The sequence below is a fragment of the Nilaparvata lugens genome, chromosome 10 (assembly GCF_014356525.2).
Source record: "Nilaparvata lugens isolate BPH chromosome 10, ASM1435652v1, whole genome shotgun sequence".
Classification (NCBI taxonomy): Eukaryota; Metazoa; Arthropoda; class Insecta; order Hemiptera; family Delphacidae; genus Nilaparvata; species Nilaparvata lugens.
The window spans coordinates 31,579,980-31,603,024 of NC_052513.1; the positions used below are offsets into that span (position 1 = coordinate 31,579,980).

The 23,045-nt window shown below is 33.4% G+C and overlaps 1 protein-coding gene across 1 annotated transcript; it reads left to right on the forward strand.

Annotated features, from left to right (window-relative positions):
• Positions 1-5,632: 5,632 nt before the first annotated feature.
• On the forward strand, positions 5,633-23,045 carry LOC111052016 (cytochrome P450 18a1). Its single transcript, XM_022338615.2, has 7 exons — positions 5,633-6,970; positions 10,277-10,395; positions 11,130-11,414; positions 15,681-15,947; positions 17,001-17,161; positions 17,879-18,054; positions 18,772-23,045. Exons 1-7 carry the CDS (start codon positions 6,643-6,645, stop codon positions 19,032-19,034), a joined length of 1,599 nt encoding a protein of 532 aa, XP_022194307.1. The 5' UTR covers positions 5,633-6,642; the 3' UTR covers positions 19,035-23,045.

The window sequence follows — 23,045 nt, forward strand, 5'->3', positions numbered from 1 at the left end:
GATTGCACTATTAACTTTGTGACAATTCAGTTTTTAATTGCCACTATGGGAAATAGTCTCATCGGTTTCTACCTGTGAGCTATTAAGTGGAAAGAGGACGACAACCCAGTTTTACACCAACCGTCGTACCCTGATTTTTTCTCCGATTATGCCATTTAAAAGCGTAACTCATTTTGAGTGCTTGAAATGAATTAAATTGGTTCTATCAGAGTGAATGAAATTAATGATGTAGGCTACACACAGGTATACTTCAGGTATCTTTACTGGAAGTCATTTAGTTTTTAAATAGTATATCAAAATGTACGCAAGATTGAATGAGAAATCTGTGAAACAATCAATTTTTTTCAAAGTCATTGTCTTGATCTGAGGTAGCCCTATATTACGTGTTGCACTGAACTTTCTCCTCCTATTTACTTGTAAGTTTGTTAGTACTGGAAATATGAATTCATTGTTAGGTAGCAGCATCCACTGGATTACAAGCAGACTCCCTGGTTTTTCCCTACTCTACTTTGATATTGATAGAAGCAGAAAATTGCTCCTGGTTTTTCCCTACTCTACTTTGATATTGATAGAAGCAGAAAATTCAATGTGATACCAGTGATAGGATGAGATAGTTTAAAAAAAGAATATAGTAGAGTTTTTCAGTTCAAATTGAAGCCTGGTCCATCCACACATATTGTTAAGTTTTCTCTAGACTCAAATACTTTAAACAAATATCAGAATAAACTGAGAGAGATTTAACAGCATGAACATAAGAGATTATAACAAAGAAGAAATAGTCATAAGATAAGAGAGAAGAAATAATGAATCGTTAGAAGATGACTCTCAACATCAATGACTTTGAAAATCGCTGGTTCGGAACACACGTGTATTCCACTAATTTCTCATAATCATCCTCCTTCCCAAACCTACGCTTTAGGTATCACTCCAAGTAAGGAAAAAAATAATCAAAGAGAAGCATATTTTTATGAGCTGTGAACATTGTTCTGAATTTGTAAAAGTATTTTTTCACTTAATATCTCACCAAGAGCCTATCATTCACATCCCTGGAGTAATTTTTTGTCAGAAGTCAGAAGGCTGGCCACAACTCATCTTCCACCAGATTTGTCATTTCTTGAGAGAGTTCGCCTGAAAACAAAATCACTTGTTAGTGAATGGAATTATAAATAAAACTGAAAGTGAGTGAGAAACAAATAATTGAACATATTTTCGTAGGATAAGGTCATGTATGAACATGGAAATGCTCTTATGATATATATGCAAATACCATTTCATCATTGTTTCCACTGATGAAAACTGCGTGGAAGTTCTTATGCGTATAAACTCTTTTAAATACTCAAATCAACTCAGCTGGTCAAATTCTGAATATTTTGTTTTATTAAGGATTGAAAATAGTATTGATCATCAACTAATCTGAGCTAACTGCAATCAATTTCAGTTATATCTATACACTAGCTGTCAGGCTCGCTTCGCTCGCCATATCCGTCTAGCCAGGGGGCTCCACCCCCTAGACCCCTGACTGGATCGTCCAAAAATGAGATCAGCGGGCTCGCTTCGCTCGCCTGCAACGAGACCTCAGCTGAACCTCTGTACCGAATTTGAATGTATTATGTCAATTTGATCTCGAAAAACACCTGTTACTATATCCGCGTCTCTTTGGCGAACAAAATTGTGTACTGATTTTTTCTAAATATAATTACATCAATTATTGAAAATGGTGAGGAAACGCAGAAAAGCTGTGAAAACGCTAATTTTGGGCTTATCTTTGGCGTTATTCCAAATTCCTTCTAATACAACATCATTGCACCCCAGCTGAGCTTCTGTAGTAAATTTGAACATTTTCTGTTTATTTGTTCTCGATAAAGCTGAGAAAACGCAGATTTTGGGCGTATCTTTGAAAATTTTTCCAAATCCGTTCTTATTGCGCCTCTAAAGGGCCAACTGAACACACCTACCAAATTTGAAATGTTATGTGATATTTTTATCATATGTTAGGACGATCCAGTCGAGGGTCCAGACTAAACGTCTGGCTAAACGGATATGGCGAGCGAAGCGAGTCTGACGGCTAGTAATATAATATTCTCAGGAATAGCTCTGATTGAAGTAGCAGTACCCAATCAATTTTTCCGCGATAAATCAGGACCTCCTAAATAGGTATTTAGGAGGTACTGCATAAATTGGTATTTAGGAGGTCCTGGATAAATGCATTTCAATCTTCAACTTAATGCTAACTTGACAAAATTTTTAATTTAGTTACCAGAACAACTGTTTCGAAGAGGTACTCTCTCTAGATTATAGTTCTATATTAACATATGGTATGGACATTTCAATTATAATTTTAAGATATTGGGATAAGAAGAATATACATGCTAAGAGACGAACTTTAAACCCTTAAAAAGCACCCTTAGAGTTAAAATATCGCCAAAAGATTTCTTAGTGCGCGTCTAAAGGGCCAACTGAACATACCTACTAAATTTGAACGTTCTTGGTCTGGTAGATTTTTAGTTCTGCGAGTGAGTGAGTGAGTGAGTGAGTGAGTGAGTCAGTCAGTGAGTGAGTGCCATTTCGCTTTTATATATATAGATAAGAGACGAACTTTAAACCCTTAAAAAGCACCCTTAGAGTTAAAATATCGCCAAAAGATTTCTTAGTGCGCGTCTAAAGGGCCAACTGAACATACCTACTAAATTTGAACGTTTTTGGTCTGGTAGATTTCTAGTTCTGCGAGTGAGTGAGTGAGTGAGTGAGTGAGTCAGTCAGTCAGTGAGTGAGTGCCATTTCGCTTTTATATATATATATATAGATGAAATCAAAAGAAATTCTCCAAGATTTTGTCTAACCGTAATTGAGAATACTATTAGCTATTATTGACAAACACATATATTATTGACAAACACATATATATGTTCATCATGTTTATAATAAATATGTTCAATGTAATAGAATCTATGAGAACGGACAACAATTTGGTGTAAACACAACTCAACAAAAGTTATTTTTGGTTATTTTTATTAAATTGAATAACTATCTTAAAAATTGATATTTTCAGAAAATGTTTGTTTAACTAGATCAACAATACTATGGATAATCTATCCTCTAAATCTCATGGATCTATCTCTTACCGAATTTGAAATGTTCAGTCCCAAAAATTTAAACTTTAGGCGCTTATATCTCAAAAAGTAATGATCAGAAAAAAATGTTTTCCTGGGAAAACTTTTTCATTTTGATAGCTTGATAATATACAAATAAAAAACTTTGAAAAATATCACGAGTAAAAAGTTTATTTTCAGCCTTTGCACAGCCTTTTGGGAGCTGTAGAGAAAAATAAAAAAAAACAACGAGGCTCCTCCATGTTAGGAGAATATAGAGCTAAAATAAACATAAATTTCTCATTTAAAAATTTCACCCGAATTTAATTTTGTAACAAAACCATTAGACTATGAACTTTAATAGCATCAACACTATCAACCACACTACTATATAAGGAATAGAATAATGTACTGCTTTTTGCTTCTCGTGAACAAATATCACTACAGTAGAGATTTCTGGGAACACACTCGAAGAGGAAATTCGTGTCAATTATTCAATAGCTCAATTCATCAAACCAATCAACTAGAATACTTTGCAGCAATATACATATAATTCATTATGTTTTGGTTGTGAAATGGTAATATTGATATGATATATTTTTATTTTCGAGATGTTCTTTACTTTCCTTGCCCTATTACAATAGGTAAGGAAAGTATTGCTTTCCGAAAAAAATTGAGGTACCCCAATTTCTAAATTTCTATACGTTTCAAGGTCCCTTGAGTCCAAGAAACTGGTTTTTGGGTATTGGTCTGTATGTGTGTGTGTATGAGTGTATGTGCGTCTGTGTACACGATAACGGAATGATAAACGATTAACGGAATGACTTGAAATTTGGAACTTAAGGTCCTTTCACTATAAGGATCCGACACGAACAATTTCGATCAAATGCAATTCAAGATGGCGGCTAAAATGGCGAAAATGTTGTCAAAAACAGGGTTTTTCGTGATTTTCTCGGAAACGGCTACAACGAATTTGATTAAATTCATACCTAAAATAGTCATCGATTACCTCTATCAACTGCCACAAGTCCCATATCTGTAAAAATTTCAGGAGCTTCGCCCCATCAATGCAGATAGATTCCCAATTATCAGGCTTCAGATACAATTGAAACGAAAAAAATCAAGTGGAATAGATTGAGCATGAAAATCCCTACAATTAATGTTCAGTAACATTTTCACCTAAAATTGAAAATAAGCTTTAAATTCGAGAAAATGTGATTATTCAATTGCAAATCATTGTTGATTCTATTAAATCATTCACTATGAAGAGATAGCAGAGCTCATGTGTGTCTCCAGCGTTATTGCCCTGTTACCAGCTGGCTCAAATCTTTGAATAGTAGACTTGAGATGCGCGGGAACACTAGCGTCAGGTGATCAATTTTCATAACGGCAAGGAAAGTTATGTGAGTGCGCCACACCAGATTTTTTTATGTTCATGGTCATCACACAAAATTCTTGTCAAATTTAAAATTTACAGTATTATAATCTACAAACATAAGTCATATGCTGTTTTTTCATTGTTTTGGCCTAATGTATATTTATTTATAGTTATAATATCTATATTGTATTGTATTTTGAGCAAGTGAAATAGAACTTATCCTATTCTATTCTATTTCATTCTAGAATTAATATCATTTGCACTTCCATAGAACTCAAATCAACCATTCCAAAATATTCCTAAGTAAATCTGAATAAAAATTAATCATGTCATTTTTCAACTATTTTTGAAGTATCAGAGCTTTTTGATCATCAATCAACGACAACACTTCTATCGTCCAAGAATAACGCCTATCAAATTAACCAGGCTTACTAGAAAATTCAATGAGAATTACTTGGAATTGCAAGAAACTTGATGATATAATGATGACATGGAGCCAATCAGACAAAGAACACTGATATCATTTATTTCACCGGTACATCTTCCTGTAATCTACCGGAATTTTACCAGAATCAATCATATATCTACCACAAAATTCAACGAAAAATACGATAAGAATTGTATGGTAGTTTGATTATTTCCCTTTATTGGATTGCCAATCAAAAACTACGGTATGCCTACCTGTCACCTGTCACACATAACCCAATAACAACAGTTCATCCAAAACCGGTACTACACTAGAAATTGATCCAATCAGAATATAGCCAAAATAAGTTATACAAAATATCATTTGAAAATTAAGGAAAATTAGACTACTATCATCCCACTGATGGTTGAATTATCACTAATATCAATAACATCGCAATGAATAAGATAACACAAATATCTTCAAACCCACTGATTGACTCAAACAAAGACCCATCAAACTAACATCACTTTTACTACAGATGATGAATCTATTTACTAATAATAAAAATCTTTGAAAATAACTGGAAAAAATAATTTGAAATTACCTTTTTCAGTCGCCAACAGACGTGAAAACATCGCGGTGCTCCACAATGCTGCTCGGAGAAGCAGAAGTACACACTCTCCTCGGCTGCCTCGTGGCATACTGCCTTCTTCTAACTAAAACACCGTTCCCCGTTCCCTTTCCACTCCAGTTCTTCCTCCTCTTCTTCGTCTTCCACTTGTTCGGTGCATCCTCGAAAATGTTGTCATCCCCTCCTTGCCTTCTCCAAGAAACACCCCCCACCAGCCCAGGTTGCAACCCTCTAGTGGTAGCGGGGGTAGGACGACACCACCACTTCCAAGAAGAACAAAATAATACGAGCACACACACTGACGTACGCACACGCACTGACACCCGCGATACGCCGGCCGGGTTCGGACGTATATAAGTGTAGTACAAGCCAAATGTCCACTATTTTATACGTACCGCTCGTCTCGATCGGTAGTGCCGCTCTAGAAATTTAGATCTAGAAATTCTATATTTTTTACAAAATTTTAGTTTAGGTTTGTTGTGTGAAAGTAGTCGTCAGTGTGCTGGAAGAATCGGTGTGCGGTTGAAAATTTTAGAACTTTCGTGAAAAACTGTGAAAACTTTACCGTGAAAAGTGTCGTGAGTTTGTTCGGAGATTTTTCAACTTATTTTATTAGAACTGTAACATAACTGCATCAAAAATAGGGAGTGAACACCGCTAAAAATTTACCAGAAACTAGCAAATTGTATCATAACAGTTTTGTGAATTTTCTCTATACCCCAAATTTCCTCAATTCAAAACTTACTCCTAAATCAACATTAGTGAAAACATCATATCAATAATATAGAAACATTCACCGTGAGTTTCGTGTATCCATTCAAACTGTTACTTTTTCGCTTATCTATTCCAAATATTCAACTGAATTAATTTTGAAATTGATATTCGATAAACCCTCCAAAGTAGAACACACAGACTATGAAACTAAGTGCCGTGTCTAGTAACTTCTTAGAACTTTATTCTTGATATTTTGCTCAATTTTCAAAATTTGCTCGTGTATTGTCGGAGAGATTTGAGACTTGGTTCAATCATATCATGAGAAAAAAGTGACGACAGCTCATTTCTTTAAAACGCTGTTAGTTTTCAACAAGTTTTCCAACTTTATTCTTTCGAATTTCCCAAATTTTCCGCCGTCAACATGCTCGTGGAATACGTGAACTGGACTCTGTGGGCGGTGTTCTTCGCCGTAGTAATTCTGGTGAAAATTTTGGAAAGTGCCGGAAAACCTTCCCTGCCTCCCGGCCCCTGGGGCGTGCCCCTTGCCGGCTACCTGCCTTTTTTGGGGGTGGACACCCACCTCCACTTCAGGGATCTGGCGAGGAAGTACGGGTCCATCTTCAGCACCCGACTGGGCAACAAATTGATAGTGGTGCTCAGTGACTACAAGACGATCAGAGAGGCGTTCAGCAAGGAGGAGTTCACTGGCAGACCTGATACAGAGTTCAGCAACATCCTGGGAGGATATGGTAAGTGCAAATTTATTTTCAATCAATTTTACTAGGTTTCAACACTGAATGAAACTTGTTTGTTCTCTTCTCAGGATAATAGACTTGAGGAATTGAAAATGGAATATTAATAAAAATATATGTATTACTTCAGAAATGAGAAACTCCAACGATTCTACTATTCATTTACTCATGTATATAGCGCTTTATTAATTTAGTTCATTCACTTTATTCAGTTATTCTATTTATTTATTTAGTTTTGGAATTATTGGGTGTTTATAGTTCATGATAATTCCCAATGATGCCCATATTATTGATAATATAGTGACCATATTATGCACCACCTAATCTACGATTACATGTAGGTATGTTTGCATTAATTACTGTAAAGAGTTGGAGGCTTATACTGTAATCTTTAAAGGATCATAAGAAATAATAATCATTCAACAAATTTCAATTATTCCAATCCTAATGGGTTCTGACTGACTGACTGATGGAACAGAGTGAGTAACGCACCCTAATTGTCAGTGGCAGCTGCCCTCAAGACTTCTAAAATTATGAACAGAACTGGAATTTTTGGGGTTCTCAGTTGATAACAGTGGGTTCTCAATGATAGGAGTTCATTATAGGAGGATTATTCATTTGATAATGATAGAAGTTTAATTATTTATTCATGTTTCGGACAAAACAATCTCTAAAATTTCATTAGGTGTGACGTTTGCATTCTACCGATGGAAATTAATGAAAAATTCATTTATTCAAATGCTAATTAATTATATTTTTGTAATTGGTTTTATTCTATGAATCTGGAGTATTAAAAATTTGCCATTTGATAATTTAATTTATTCAAAAATTCAATAAATAGATCATTTTTTTTTTATTTTCATTATAGAAAAAATGATCCTGTAGCTGGAAAATTTAATATCTGTTTCTCAATATCTGAACTTCAATTGGACAATTAATTTTCGAACTGGCAAATGATTTTCTTCGAAATTTTTACGAATTTTTAAAGTTAAATTATTCCACTTCTGAATTTCATTCAAGACAGGAATCAACGTAGGCATATTTCACAAATCTCATTTTGCTGAATTTCAAACTAAACTTTCAAGCATGACGAAATCCTCCCAGTTTTGAAATAAGACATCGTTCTAAACAACACCGAGCTATTTCGCCACTATCAAAACGTACTTTGGCAACGTTTTGAGAACTTTTATCAGTTCAAATTTTCGCGCTACCGTTGACCCAAGAGTTCTGGATTATCCACTCACGAATTCTAAACACGTTTTTTGTCTCTTTTGGATTGAGTCGAGACTATTAACTAATACAGTTAACTCACAGTTTGGGTCTCGGGTATTGCGTAAGGCGTCTAGGTGTATAACCAATATATATCTATAGTTTGATACTAAAAAAACAACTAAATTCGGGTCTTTGAACCGAGATTCGTGGCTGCAGACTGTTACAAGAAAAAAGTGAGAATTTTCCCGAAGAAGTCGTTGAATATAATAAATTCTAATACCTACCTACATAAATTACAAAAAATCGGCATAATATTGATATATTATCAATATGTTGATAATCGAATAGGAATCATTCTGTAATTCCAAATTCAACTTTTTCAAAAAATTATTGTAACGAGATAAACAATAAGATAATGTACAATTGACCGTAAGATGGATTCCACTTCCTGTTCAATGAGAATAGAATACAAAATCCATTCTAACTCACATTTATCCTTCTATTATACCTTGTGACTAGGATATTTCAATTCCATCCAATCATTGCTATTTATCGACAGAAAAATATATCAGCAATATAATTATTTTCTTTTTTCTTTAGGGCTACTTTTGAAAAAAAGAATTGAAATCTAAGTACCCTTTTAAAATTATTTAATCACGACATGTTATCAAGTCTTGATAATGGCATTATATAGCCGAAACATGTCGTGATTAAAATAATTAAAAAGGGTACTCAGATTTCAAATTTTATTCAACAGCAATATATAAATATAAAAATAGTAGGCCTATATATACTGTACTATACACATCATACATGAATTATGATGATAGTCCATGATATCCTTGTCATCACCAACGAAAGACAGTTTTTGATGATCCAGACATATGCATTGAAATTTCCAATATTTGATTGAAATGGTTTTTATGAATCCCATAGTTCACTATCAAAAACTCTTCATTCTCATCCTATCAGTTTCAAATTCAGACCTAATTCTCTCGATATTCTCGAATGATTGTACCTCTCGTTTACTCTAAGTTACTTTGTGGCTTGATTGATCCGTGCACCTTTCAAATTCATGAATCAAGCAAAGCAGGCCTACACTCTGGACACCCATGAATAACGACAAAATCTATCCATATCATAACGTGCTTGAATACAGTACTGTGTATAAAAATACATATAATAGCGCAAATAAATATAATAATAGCAAGTGGATTGATCGGTTGACCTCGTGAATAGCGTAGGCCTGTTGACTTGTCACTTCCAATTGGCAGTAACAGTTCAATGGGAAGCATTGACGTTTTTAAGAAGTAAGTCTGCCAGAATGAAGTGAATTGCACTCCAGTGTAGCCTTGAACAGGTGTTCAACCCAGATACATTCACACCAACGGCGGTATCTTATTTCATAGCCACTTGTTTTGTTGAAGGTGCCAAAATTCCAATAATTAAATTGCTTGTCTGCCTGGCAGGAGAACCTCGATAATATATATAGGTATCATGTGGAATATAGATAGACATCTTGTAAGAGCTCAAGTTAGAGTGAATAGAATGTTAGAGAAATCTGTAGAAAAATCATTCCTCGAAGTTCGAATATAGAGATCGTATAGTTTATCAGATTACAAATGATATTGGCACAATAAGAAGCAAAAATGTTTAAGTGATCATTTAGTTACGATGGCAAAAATTTATTGGAAGGACATCCGTCAAAATTTAGTGATATAGAGAGGTCTATGGATGGGTTTAAGAACGGTTATAGACAAGTACAAGCAGCAATAGAAAATCTCAATGAATCAGTGTCCATTCTTTAAAAAAATTGTCCAAAATCATAGGAAGAGTAAGATTGGAGAATTTTACTATTATAGTTTGCATAGATAACACCGTGGAGGTTCAATGACAAAAATGTCGAGACTCCAAATAGGGAAAAGGTGAACGTAGATACGATGGAAACATTTCCTAGTTTAGTGTTAACGAAATTATTTTATTCGAATTATTTGAAATTTTCCATTGGAAATATATTAACTATCCAGTATATCAATAAGAACTATTCGTTTTATAATTGAAATGACTGAATACTTAAACAATTTATTACAGGTGTGATAAACAGTGACGGCCGGTTATGGAAAGACCAGAGACGGTTTCTCCACGAGAAACTGAGACGATTTGGCGTCACATTTGGATCAGGAAAAGATCAAATGGAGACCAAAATTATGGTAAGTTATCAGAAAATTAAAAAAAAACTTTTGAAAACTATTTCCTACATTCACTAGTTTTCTACTGTTTTTCTAATGACATCGAATACTCTTGGAAGACAAGCGCTTCAACATAAATAAGCTACAGTTTTCCGAGTTACTTTAAGAAAATCCCAGAAAATATAACTTTATGAGACAGATGTTACTTCAACAATATGATAATAGATTCATTACAAGATAGGAAATACAGATTGGAGCTGGAGCTGCTGTATAATCCTACTGTGGGATATCTTTGAGATCAGATCCTACAGTTCATAATCCTACATAGTACATAATCCCACTGCATTTATTATGGATTCCTAAATTTATAAGAATCCTTATATCTTAATCAATGCTAACTCGGGTTGAAGAGGCAATATTTGAGTTATCTGCTTGCCTTCAAATATATCTTTGTGAATAAATGAATAATCCTGTTCTTTAATGGGATCAAAACATAGTATTATTATCTTAATCGATGCTAACTCCGGTTAAAAAGGCAAAATTTGATTTGCCTTCAAATATTTATTTGTAAATAGTTATCTGTTTTCCTTCAAATATATCTCTGTAAATGAATGAATAATCCTGTTCTTAAATGGGATCAGAGCATAGTATTATTTGAAAAGAGAATTTCAATGACTATTATCTGTCTAATATTGACTAATATATATTTGTTTATTATGACAATTTTAGTCCAATATTATTTTAATTGGTTACAGCAAGAAGTTGGCATGTTCCTGAAAGAGCTAAACAACCAGGCTGACCAACAGCTGACTTCAAACAGCTCGGTGGACCTGGAGCCTCTGCTGGCTGTTTCCATCAGCAATGTGATCTGCTCCATCATGATGAGTGTGCGATTCGAGCACCATGACCCGCACTTCACCCGCTTCATGGACCTCATTGCCGAGGGATTCCGGTTGTTCGGACGGATGGCTTACGTCAACTTCATCCCTGTCCTGCGATACATGCCCGGCTTGAGGGAAACCAGACAACAGATTGCACAGGTGAGTTCCAAACAAAATCAATTTCCACTTTCAATATGTTGATTCTTATTTTAAAATGTGATTGTATGAGACGAAATTTTGTGGTACTTCTAAATAGTGAAAAGATACACTTGAGAATAGGACACTATATTTGTTGAGGATGTGATATTTCTACATAGTAGAAAAAGAGAAAGACACTTGCATTATAAATATCACAATATATTTGTTGAGGATGTGGTGTTTCTGTAAGAAAAAGACACTAGAGGAGGAGGTGGTAATATGGACCCCCACTTTGTTTTTGTCTTATAAAATGGATATTATTGATAAAAAACCTTTGCTTTTTGCAGAAATACAATCTATTGTTAGTTGCAGAATACAATGTTGTATTAATAATCATTAAAACCCTCATTTTATAATTTTTAAAAATAAATTTTCATAACCCTACACATACTGAAAATATTGGGAGGTGTTGTTAATATGGCCCCCATGGTGTTTGTAATATGGACCTCATAATTTACGTACAAAAATAAGGAGAAAAAAATTAAAAACGGCTTTGTGGCACTAAAAAAGTTTATTATGCATGAGTAATAGTCTTATATTAGGGTAAAAAAATGGATTATAGATATTTGTAGATGATTGAAGGTCAGTGAATGTAGAAAAAAGTTAACAACAAAAATCACAGACATATTCCTCCCTCTCTGCTCCTGCACATTCATTATGGGCCCAAAGAGAACACATCAAGCATTGGACCTATAATATTCTCCTCGTACATTACTCGAGAATTTTTCATCGCAGAAAATACATGGCGCATCTTTTTCGTCTGGTTGAGGCTTTCCAACGGCAGGTCAAAGGGTGACTCGATGGAGCAAGTGGAGAGCTGCACCTCATCATCATCATCATCACTGCTGTCGAATTGTTCTTGATGTTCAGGCCTTTTTATTGTCTTTGATTTTTCATGCTCTTGATCAGTAATAGGAGATTGGAGTCCTGATGAGGAAGGCTGAGGGTCGTTAAAAATCAAATTTCTTTTGGCACCTTTACCACGTCCACGTCCACGGCCACGGCCTCTTCTGTGAGTGTCAGCTTCTTTATTTGCATAGAAATCCTCTAGTTCTTTCTTGTATGGGGAACTTGTAACAATATTCGCAATAGCAGGTTTTTAACAACAAATACAAACTGCTTGTAATATGGACCCCGGGGTCCATATTAAATTCACCTGAGGGGGCCATATTGCAGACATGATTGTGATTTAACAAAGTGGTTTGTAGGTTAGAACTTGAAAGCAACAGAGCATTCTAAATTATGTTAAAATGTTGGAAATAACTTCTAGATCATAATTACAATGCTCAATAATGAGAAATTATTAGTTATAGCACATTAAAATTGAGAAATTTACATACCTTCCAAACTTTCAAAAAACACAAGGATAGAAATAACCTCAAAATTCACCAACTGCTGCATAGACTTGTTCCATGGACTCCTAGTGACCATCAACTGAACTAATGAGCTAGTTCCCATCTTCAAAACTATATCTCAGCACTTGGTCATTGAAATACAGAGGGGTGCCATATTATATGCAGGGGCCATATTACCACCTTTTCCTCTAATATTGTAGACACCACTATATATTTGTTCAAAAAACACTTCTATATCTCACTATTCTGATCATCAGTGGACGGAAAACATATAGAAAAAACTTGATTGAAATAGAAATTACAATTACATGAGTAAAATGGAAACAATCTCATGCAATAAGAAACATTGAATTTCCAAAAAGTAGTCGTCCCCAAAAGTACTGTGTTAGGATTAGGATTTGTACTGTTACTCATTCCCCACACACAGATCCGTCTATGTGGGGAAAATATTCACAAATCTGTTTTTATATATTTTGTCTATGTATCTTGTGCTTTGTATTGTGAATTGTAATTGAATAAATTGTAATCCAAAAATCTATATTACAACTATTGAATAAATTGTAATCCAAAATGGCTGTCACCATGACAGCGAAACAGCTGCTGTCTCATTGGCCATCTAGAGAGGCCAACATTCTTTCTCTCATTCTTTCTTACTAAACTTCTATTGGCCAACAGCACGCAGACAAAACTGCATACTTCTTGTAGATATCTCTTTTCTGTATAGGGCTACTTGTAATATAAATGTAAAGAAAATGAAAGAATCTCAGTACCCTTTTTTTTTAATATTTCAAAAAAAAAGGGTACTGAGATTTTTATTTTCTTTATATTCTTGTAGAAAGATTGTGATTGATTAAATTCGCTCTTACTGAACTCGAATTGATAAATTAATTCCATCATAAAATCTCATTACCCTAAAATTTAGTTGAATATTTATAAAATCAATCTATCCAAATTTAAAATTGTTTTTTTTTATTCTAATTTATATTTTCAGATTGTGATTTAGTGTAGAAATTGAAATGGACATAACCTATGTATAATATTTGGACAATTTGGAAACTAAATTAGGAAATTGAAGAAGTTTGGGGCAATTGCCTGTTTTTTCTTTTACGATCATTGTAATGTTTGTGCTAACCTAATAAAATAAATAAATTTTCGAAATTCGTTAAAATGAGATTGTGATACGGTAGTAAGTTGTGTTATTGTAGTTTTATAACAACAAGAGATGACAATACTGTTCACTGAATTTTTTCTAGGCTTTGGAGACAGTTTTTTCAATACAAAACTCAAGAACATTCTTCTCTTCCAGTTGAGGTCAACGAACCTCAGACCCTTCCTTCCCAGCGACCATTTTGAAAATCAGCCCCCATTTTATCAAGGACCACCAGATGTCAAAAATCTTTACAAAACCAAATCTTGCCATTTTCAAAAACATCAGGTAGAAAGCCTGTTCTGTCTTTTCTAGGGTACATTGACCCAAGGTCTTTGCCCTCTTATACAAAACAAAACAATCCACACTGATCTGAGTCTCTTTTCGAAAACTATTGTGAAATTTTCAAAGATTTTGACAAAGCTGGCGAAGGGCACTGACCTATCTGAGAAGGGCTGAACGTAATAAGGGTTCTTTTCACTTAAAAATCGGCAAACTTCAAAGAAATTCCACGATTCGATAAGCCCTAAAAAGGTTCTCTGAAGGTTGGAATTGGTGTATTCAATCAGTGTGGGAACCATTGAAGGGTGAATTTTTGGGGTGATAATGTGTTCTTTCTATCTCTCAGTCTTGTTTGGTTCTATTGGAGGAGGTCATTCACCTCCTCGCTACGCCAGTTGGTATGGATTCTATAATAGATTGGAATTCGACTATAATAATTATCAAAATAGACATTACTACAAGTTGAGATACTACTCTACGCTGAATTCAAAATAAATCATTCTGTTATACCAATCTAAAGTCCATCTCCATTCCCTTCTAATTTTCATTCTCTTCTCCACCACCTCCATTTGGTAGAGAGTTAGTGGGAGGATATTTTTAATATTCTTTCCGAAGAATGGACATTGATATGTCCAAACCTCCGCCAATTTATGTAGATGCATAACAATATAATTATTATCTATAGTTATTATATTACAAATTGCTTTTTCATATCATATACAGTTCAATAATTATTTTCTTAGTCTATATCATGTAAATTCATCTATAATTTTGCTGTATTGTAAGCTATTGTATATAAGTGTATAAGACAGTATATATTGTAATCTACATAAATAAAGTACTCAATCAATCAATCAATCCTCTCACAAATTTAATTTTAAAAAAACTCTTCATCAATTCTGGCTATTTTTCCACGCTCTTAAGATGAACTTTCATTAACTTTCAACCACTATTCTGAAATCTGTTGTAAATATTCCATCAAATGAATTCTGCAGCACTTGTCTGATTATTTTTCGAAATTTTTTTGCTACACTTCTGAAATTTATCCAACATTTTCCCTGTTATTTCGCAAACAATTTCTTCAAGACTTTCCAACACTTCTTCTTTTTCTCTCTCTTCTCCTTCTTCTTCATTTTTCTTCTTCTTTTTCTTCTTCATCATCTTCTTCTTCTTCTTCTTCTTCTTCTTCTTCTTCTTTTCCTTCTTCTTCTTCTTCATCTCAACCTTTTTCTTTTTGACTTATCTTCTCTCCATTTCTATTGTTCTTTTCATTCTACACTATTTTCTCTATCTCATATTCTTCTTTTTCTTTCTCTTCTTCTTCTTCTTCTTCTCCTTCTTCTTATTTTTATTATTTTCCTCTTCTCCTTTTTCTCACTCTCAAAACATAACATTTATGCAGAAGAATGTTTCTAATATTTTCCGTGTGTTTTTGGCGAACAGAACCGCAGCGAAATGGCCGAGTTCTTCCAGAAGACGGTGGACTGGCATCGTGCCACGTTCGACCCGACGCACATCCGCGACATGACCGACAACTACCTGCAGGAGATCCGCGAGGCGAAGGCCGAGGGTCGCGAGGGAGAGCTGTTCGAAGGCAAGGATCATGACAGACAGATTCAGCAGATCATCGGCGATCTCTTCTCGGCCGGCATGGAGACTATCAAAACTACGATCCAGTGGGCTGCTGTCTTCATGCTACATCATCCTGAGGTGAGTTTCATCATAGATAAAACAATAATACACTGTATAATATATATTTCATGTGAATTAAAATATTATACATATTCAATATATTTTGTCTCTGGCTTCATAAATGAAATAATCATTTTCATGAATCAATTAATCAATGAATTACTCAATTTCTCCCACGAATTACTCAATTTCATCTATGAATTACTCAGTCCATCTATAAATTATTACTCAATTTCATCTATGAATTATTACTCAATTCCATCTATGAATTACTCAGTTCCATCTATGAATTATTACTCAATTCCATCAATGAAATTGTCAATTTCAATAACACTTACCCTTTTCGCTTAAAACGTTGTAAGGAGGAAACATTCATTGCATGTAATTCGCTTGATGAAGAAAATATCGTTTACCAATACTTTAGCAATTCATTCAATAAATTTATCAAATTCACATTCCCCGTTCTTAGAGCGTTGTAAGGAAAAGCAATATTCGTTGCTTGTTACTCGTTGAAAGGAAAAAATATAATTTATCAATTTTCCAATGATTCATTCAATTATTTCAAAAAATCAATGGCTTTCACTAATAGATAAATCGAACAATTCATCGATCGAATTGAATCAATTTATTTATTTGTGGATACAATCACAAATCATATAAATATGATTCGGAAGCAACAACAGGCTTGGCCCAGAACTATTCGATTCCCAAATTTTGATAATATTACATGTCCAAATGAATCAATCAATCTTAGATTGAATTAATCAATTCCATCATAATCAATTTTCTTAGTTTAACACGTTGTAGGGAATTCTTGATTGCTTGTAATTTGTTTCATGGAGAAAATATCGTTCACAAATCATTCAATGATTCGTTAAATCAATTTCGAAAAACAATGGATTTCATCAATGAATTGATCAATCAGTTCCCTGGTTGAACTGGATCAAATGAATAAATCAATTCCATCAAAATTACTCTCTTCGATAAACACGTTGTAAGAAGGAGCCATTGATTGCTTGTAATTCTTTTAATGGACAAAATATTTTACCTCATTTTATTCGTTTTTTTTAGGTAGCCGCAAGGGTACAGGAAGAACTAGATGCTGTAGTCGGAAGGAGAAGGTTGCCAAAACTGGAGGACAGACAGAGCTTGCCCTACACAGAAGCCACCCTACTAGAAGTACTCAGGAGATCCAGTGTGGTTCCTCTCGGCACTACTCATGCTACAACTAGGTAAATTGAACACATTACATGCCCAATTGAGATTATCAATCATGAAATAAAGTCTTGGTAATTAATCATAATAAAGTGATGATCTGTTCAGAAAAACAATCAAATTTGAACAATCTTGAAGCATAGCAATCGAACAACAATCATGAAAGTCTAGAGCAATCTTGAGTAAAGTGCAATAAAATATATGAATTCAGGACTACTTTCTTGTATTCATAGAATAGAATTGTAGTACCCTTTGGAAATGATAGAATAATAATTTTTATAATAAATTGTATTCTTATTCTAATATTTTCAAAGGGTACTACAATTCTATTTTATAAAGTGCAATAGATTAATGATCGTTCAGTGTCGCAAATACATATCTGCAATGAATACTCACGAAAATAGTACATAGATTTCTATCCCAGGAACAATATGGATTTAATATATTGGGAGAATATAAATTGAGCTCATTACTGGAAGATTGATAAAGTCTACTACATACCTACATGTCTAAATCTTCAAAGTACGGTGTACAAGGATGGTGGTGATAAAGTTGAATTCTTGATGATTCTACTTTTACTGCCAGCATTATTTCTTATGATCAACATGAATGCTTCCAATTCAACCAAGTCTTACAGTTTGAAGTGAATCTCTATCTTATAACATCCTAGGCTTTTCAACCTTATTTCTCTGGATTAATTTTTTTAATCTCATTTCTTGTTTCTCTTTCAACAGGGATGTTGTCCTTGGTGGTCATTTCATCCCGAAAAACACACAAGTGGTTCCTCTGCTGCACGCCGTTCACATGGACCCCACGCTCTGGGACGAGCCCGAGAAGTTCAAGCCAGAGAGGTTCTTGGGGCCGGAGGGAAAAGTGCACAAACCACAGTACTTCCTGCCTTTCGGAGTTGGTGAGTACACACAAAATATTCCATTTATTTCGATAAATCCCGATCATCATTCTTCCTCCGTTTGACCACTCCACCTCCTCATCATCCCCTTTTCTTCTCATTTTCTTCATCTTCCATTACCAACCCTTCTCTTCCTCAATCAAAACTACTTTCTCCTTCTTTTTCTCCACTTATCTTATCAATCTCCATTCAGCATTTCTATTATTGATCTTACTCTAACATAGAGCCGCATTCTAAAATCATTCTTTTCCTATTCTTCTACTCTTTTTCTATTCTATTTTTTCTACATTTTTCTTCTCCTTTTACCCTCTTCCTTCTCCTCATTCTTCTTCTCCTCCATTTCCTTTCGGTTCGAATAATCTTATTTCATCTTGAATTATCTTCAATTCAATCATTCAAATAAGTTTATTTCTCCAAACTCATTGATTTTAGTACAGTAAAACAAATCTTCATTTAAAATCTCCAATAAAATTATATCAATCGATATCATTAGTTTATCTACCTATAAGATTTATTGATGAAAAAATTTCAAGTTCTAAATAAACATTCAGGAATTAAATAGTAAGGGCTATGAGCCTGTTTTTTTTTTAATTTTCAATCATTCCAAGTTTATGTTTTCCTATCATTTTTGTTGTTGAATAAAATGTAGCACCAACTATAGCATTCCACATTCCATCCAGTTCATTGTTTATAATTTGTTTTTGTTTCGTTTTCTAGGCCGTAGAATGTGTCTGGGAGACGTGCTAGCTCGCATGGAAATCTTCCTGTTCTTCGCCTCCCTGATGCACTGCTTCGACATGAAGTTACCCGAAGGCAAGGAGCTTCCCAGCCTAACAGGCATCTCAGGAGTCACGCTTACTCCAGAAAACTTCAGCGTCCGACTCCAGAAACGTCCCCTGGATGAGAGCGATTTCGACTTCCTCCTCCAGGAGTTCTCAGAAATCCAGTCATCGGTCTTGAGGAACGTTGGATCTCATTGAGGAGTCGACAAATTGAGTAAATTAATTCTATTTATTAACGAAAATCGCGTGTTCATAGTATGTAGGATATCGTTATAACTGTGCTGTTTTAGCGTAAACGTATCGCAAACGTTTGTAGTGTAGAGGTTGACGCTATAACCGGAAGAAACTTTACTGTTTTAGCGTAAACGTATCGAAAACGTTTTTAGTATATATCCGGTTTAAGTAGATAATTTGCTGTTCAAGCGACTTCGTAGGGTATATTTGTACCTATATAATACGTTGTCTAAAAGTATTAACCAAAAAACTCATAGTTTGAAAAAATAAGATATTTATGTCAGTGGTCTGACATGATCTGACACTAGTCAGCTCTAAAACTCTGAAAAAATATTTGTTTGAAAAAAGATCAGGTTATATAAATTTTGAGTTGCCTACCTATTCAAGTCTCATTTTAACCACATGGCAGATTTAACAATTGTAAACTAATGAAATAGTTTTACAGAAAAAAATTCGAAACGAAGATCTTTGCATATCAATATATTCTTCTAACTACAAGACACATTTTCTTCTCAGTTATTAATTTTGTTCTCTAAAAATACGTGAATTTGAATTAGTTGGCTAACACTTTGAGACGACGTCCGATGGTTTGTTATATTTCATTTTCATAAATAACTGATTGATGGATCTCTATAGATAGTAATTCTATTCATTGATGCATCACTAAAATATCCATAAAATGGAATTCATCTGAATAACAATATCAAGGAAATGCCACAGAAAAGAAGGAATTTCTGGCTCATCAAGTATGCTCACTAATTTCAGTTTTCAAGTTTTATTATTCCAATGTCTGGAGTTGACTCGAAAGAATATTCTATTCACAACTTCATCCATGTTTTCCTTATATTTCATTCTACTTTTATGATCTATTTGAGATATCCTTTCTTCATCCTTCGATTAAATTCTGTGATAATTCTTTGATATAAATCAAGGGAATTTGAATTTTTTTGTAGAAGTCTACGTTATTTGTAGATGAATACTGGATTTCATTGTGTTCATTGAGTTTCGTTAATTGTAGAGTTGTCCAATTGACAAAACGTTGGTAGTTTAAACTAGGGAGCAAGTTTAACTATAGTAGTTAAACTACGAATTGACAATATCGTGATGTAGTTGAGAGAAGTTTTAGTAATCTAGTTGAAATATTTGCAAATTAATATATTTTAACTCACTGTAATGATAACCTGATGTTTTTAAAGGTTTCAGAAAATGGAGAATGTATTTTATACTAGATTGAACTTTGATATCGATTGTAGATCGAGAAATTATTTATATTGTGTTCATTCATCAAAAAAATTTCACTTGAAAGCCCGTTAAACAAGCATTTCTCATGAAAATTTTCATTTTTATGCAAGGACAGACTTTTTTGAAGTGAACTTGGTTCTAAGTACCAACTAGGTACATCTATTTCCAGGTTTCAAAAACAAGTATTCATTCTATGATCATTTAAAAAAGTTTTGCTCCCAATCAAAGTCATTCCAAAATTATCAAATTCATAATAAAATATTATCAATAATTGAATAAATTATTTTCATCAGCAATTTCCAATTCCGGGTTATTGACAAGTCCACGCGCATCACAATACAGGTTTCAAAATGGCTTACTTATCGAAAAAAATATTTTGTATGATAATTTCGCTCAGCTGGATGTCGAAAGCTAATCTTTGTTCCGTGAAATATTTTGGCAATAAACTGTCGAACAATAGATTTTTCCCAATACAAACGAATGCAATTTTGCTGATTTTGCAATACAACTCAGCAGTAAAGATGCAAGAAGTAGCACGGTGCTGGATGATTACGTGCAAATAATAATGTAACTTGAATTTTTGGGATTTTTACCAATTTAGAAAAATAAAATAGTAATATTCCACATTTTTTAGCACGCAGTACTACCATAAATGAATCGGTGCAAACGTTGTTGAAGAATACCACCATAGAAAGACAAATAATTTTAAAATATTCAATCATCAAATCCATGACTAGCCTAAAAGATTTGAGAAAAAATTTAGTATCATTTCAAATTTATTTTGTCAAACAATTACAATCTTAATGAATTTTTCAAAAATGTTTTAAAATGAAATTTCAATCTGTGCATTTGGCTTTCGAAGAAAAACAGGAAAAATATTTATTTTTGGGAAAATATAGATTATGAGAAGAAATCAATCAGTATAAGATAGAGATGGAGTAAGGAGAGAGTAGAAAGAGTGAGGGAGGAAGCGAAAGAGAAAGCTCGGAGAGTTAGGACTCCTCCAAAACAATAGACTTTCTCTGAGATTTGGTCTCAAATTTAAAGAAATGGTAAAAATATTTACATTCAACTGAGATAAAACTAGAGAATTGTCATTTGAGCCAAAATAATGATCTTTGATAATATAAATCTACACGAGAGCGTTTTTTTAAATGAATTAACTGTATTTGAACCTTTGAAAAAGGACATTCGTTTAGAAAATACACTGAAAAAATAACTACATTTATTTAGAGTCACAAATATGTGTTATTCATTTATTCACATCACATCAAAATCAATCGACCTATCTTCAGTATTATAAACTTTAATTTTCTTATATCACTTCTACATCACTTTACTTTTTGTTCAAACATTGTAAATGTGCCATCATCCATAACTTTCAATCGTATTCACTTGCATTTTGAATCTTGTAATTTGTAATATTTATTCAGCTCTCACAAGTTACTATAGACTATGAGTAGGCCTAGTTGTAATTTGTAAATATGTGAAATAATTTAATTGTAATATTGTAGGACTTTTTTTTAAAAGGCTGTGTTTTAACGATAGTTATGTGTTCTACTTGAGGAAATGTATTGTAACAGTTTTGAGTGTCAAAGTATTTAACCCAAATGTATCATGAATCCAATTGATGAAATTGAAATTGGACAAGATTCAAAACTATAAGATTATAACTGCAAATCATATTAACATTTGTATTCACAGTATATGATATTCTTCAACATTGTGTTCATTTTTTTCTCTTAGTAATCTAGTCTTTTAAACAAAACACATGCAGGGAATTCATAGTCCGAATTGTAGTTGATCTGAATTCAATATCTTATTTTGATAAAATCAATTATTGTTTCAAACATAAACATTACTAATAGTTTGTATAAAGGATGAAGCCCGTTTTCATCACGACTAATTTATTTACATAATATAAGGCGTCAACTTAATCTATATTAAGACATAAGAAACTTGGAAAAATGATTTTACTTATTGAGAATTGAATAAAGATTCCAAGTTTTCAAACTGATCTTAGAGATTTTTAGTGATTTTAACGGGCAAATAGTAAGAATAAATATAGCTAGGCAGCGTATGTTGACCAGCCACCAAGTTATTTGTAAAGTGTATCAGCATCCACATATTTTTCAACACTAACGGATTCAAACCAATTTCAATCATTCATACTTCATACATTGGAAATTTCAATACCGACTTTCGATTTTCTACAAGTCAAACATTGTAATTTAGATACTCGAATTAGTTCAATAATAATGTGTTCACCTTCAACTGTGTTCATCCAATTAATATCTTGTAAGAGTAGACCTAGTTTAGGATATCCATTAATTGTAACCCTAGGCTAAGTGATAGATCATTACTCATGAAAGTTCCTGTCCTATGAAAATTAAAACGATAATTGTCTAGTTGTTAGAGAGGTAGTACAAAGTATGATTATGTTTTTGTGCTGAAAACCAGATTGTGTTTGAAGAAAGCCAGAAAATACTAAAACATTGACTCATTGTTCAGTCAATTATAGTATGACAGTAGACTATTGGTTTTGAGTGTTTTTCTCGGCTGAGTTGAAATAGTACTGACTGTATTTCTTTTGTAGTAAGTTGCTCCTAGTTTTGATACTAGTAGTGAACGACTTGTTTTGTATGAAATTGTATTTTTGTGTAGAGTGATGTGTTGTAAATAGTGTTCACCTAGTTGAAAAATTAAATGAAACGATGATTTATTTCTTAAACA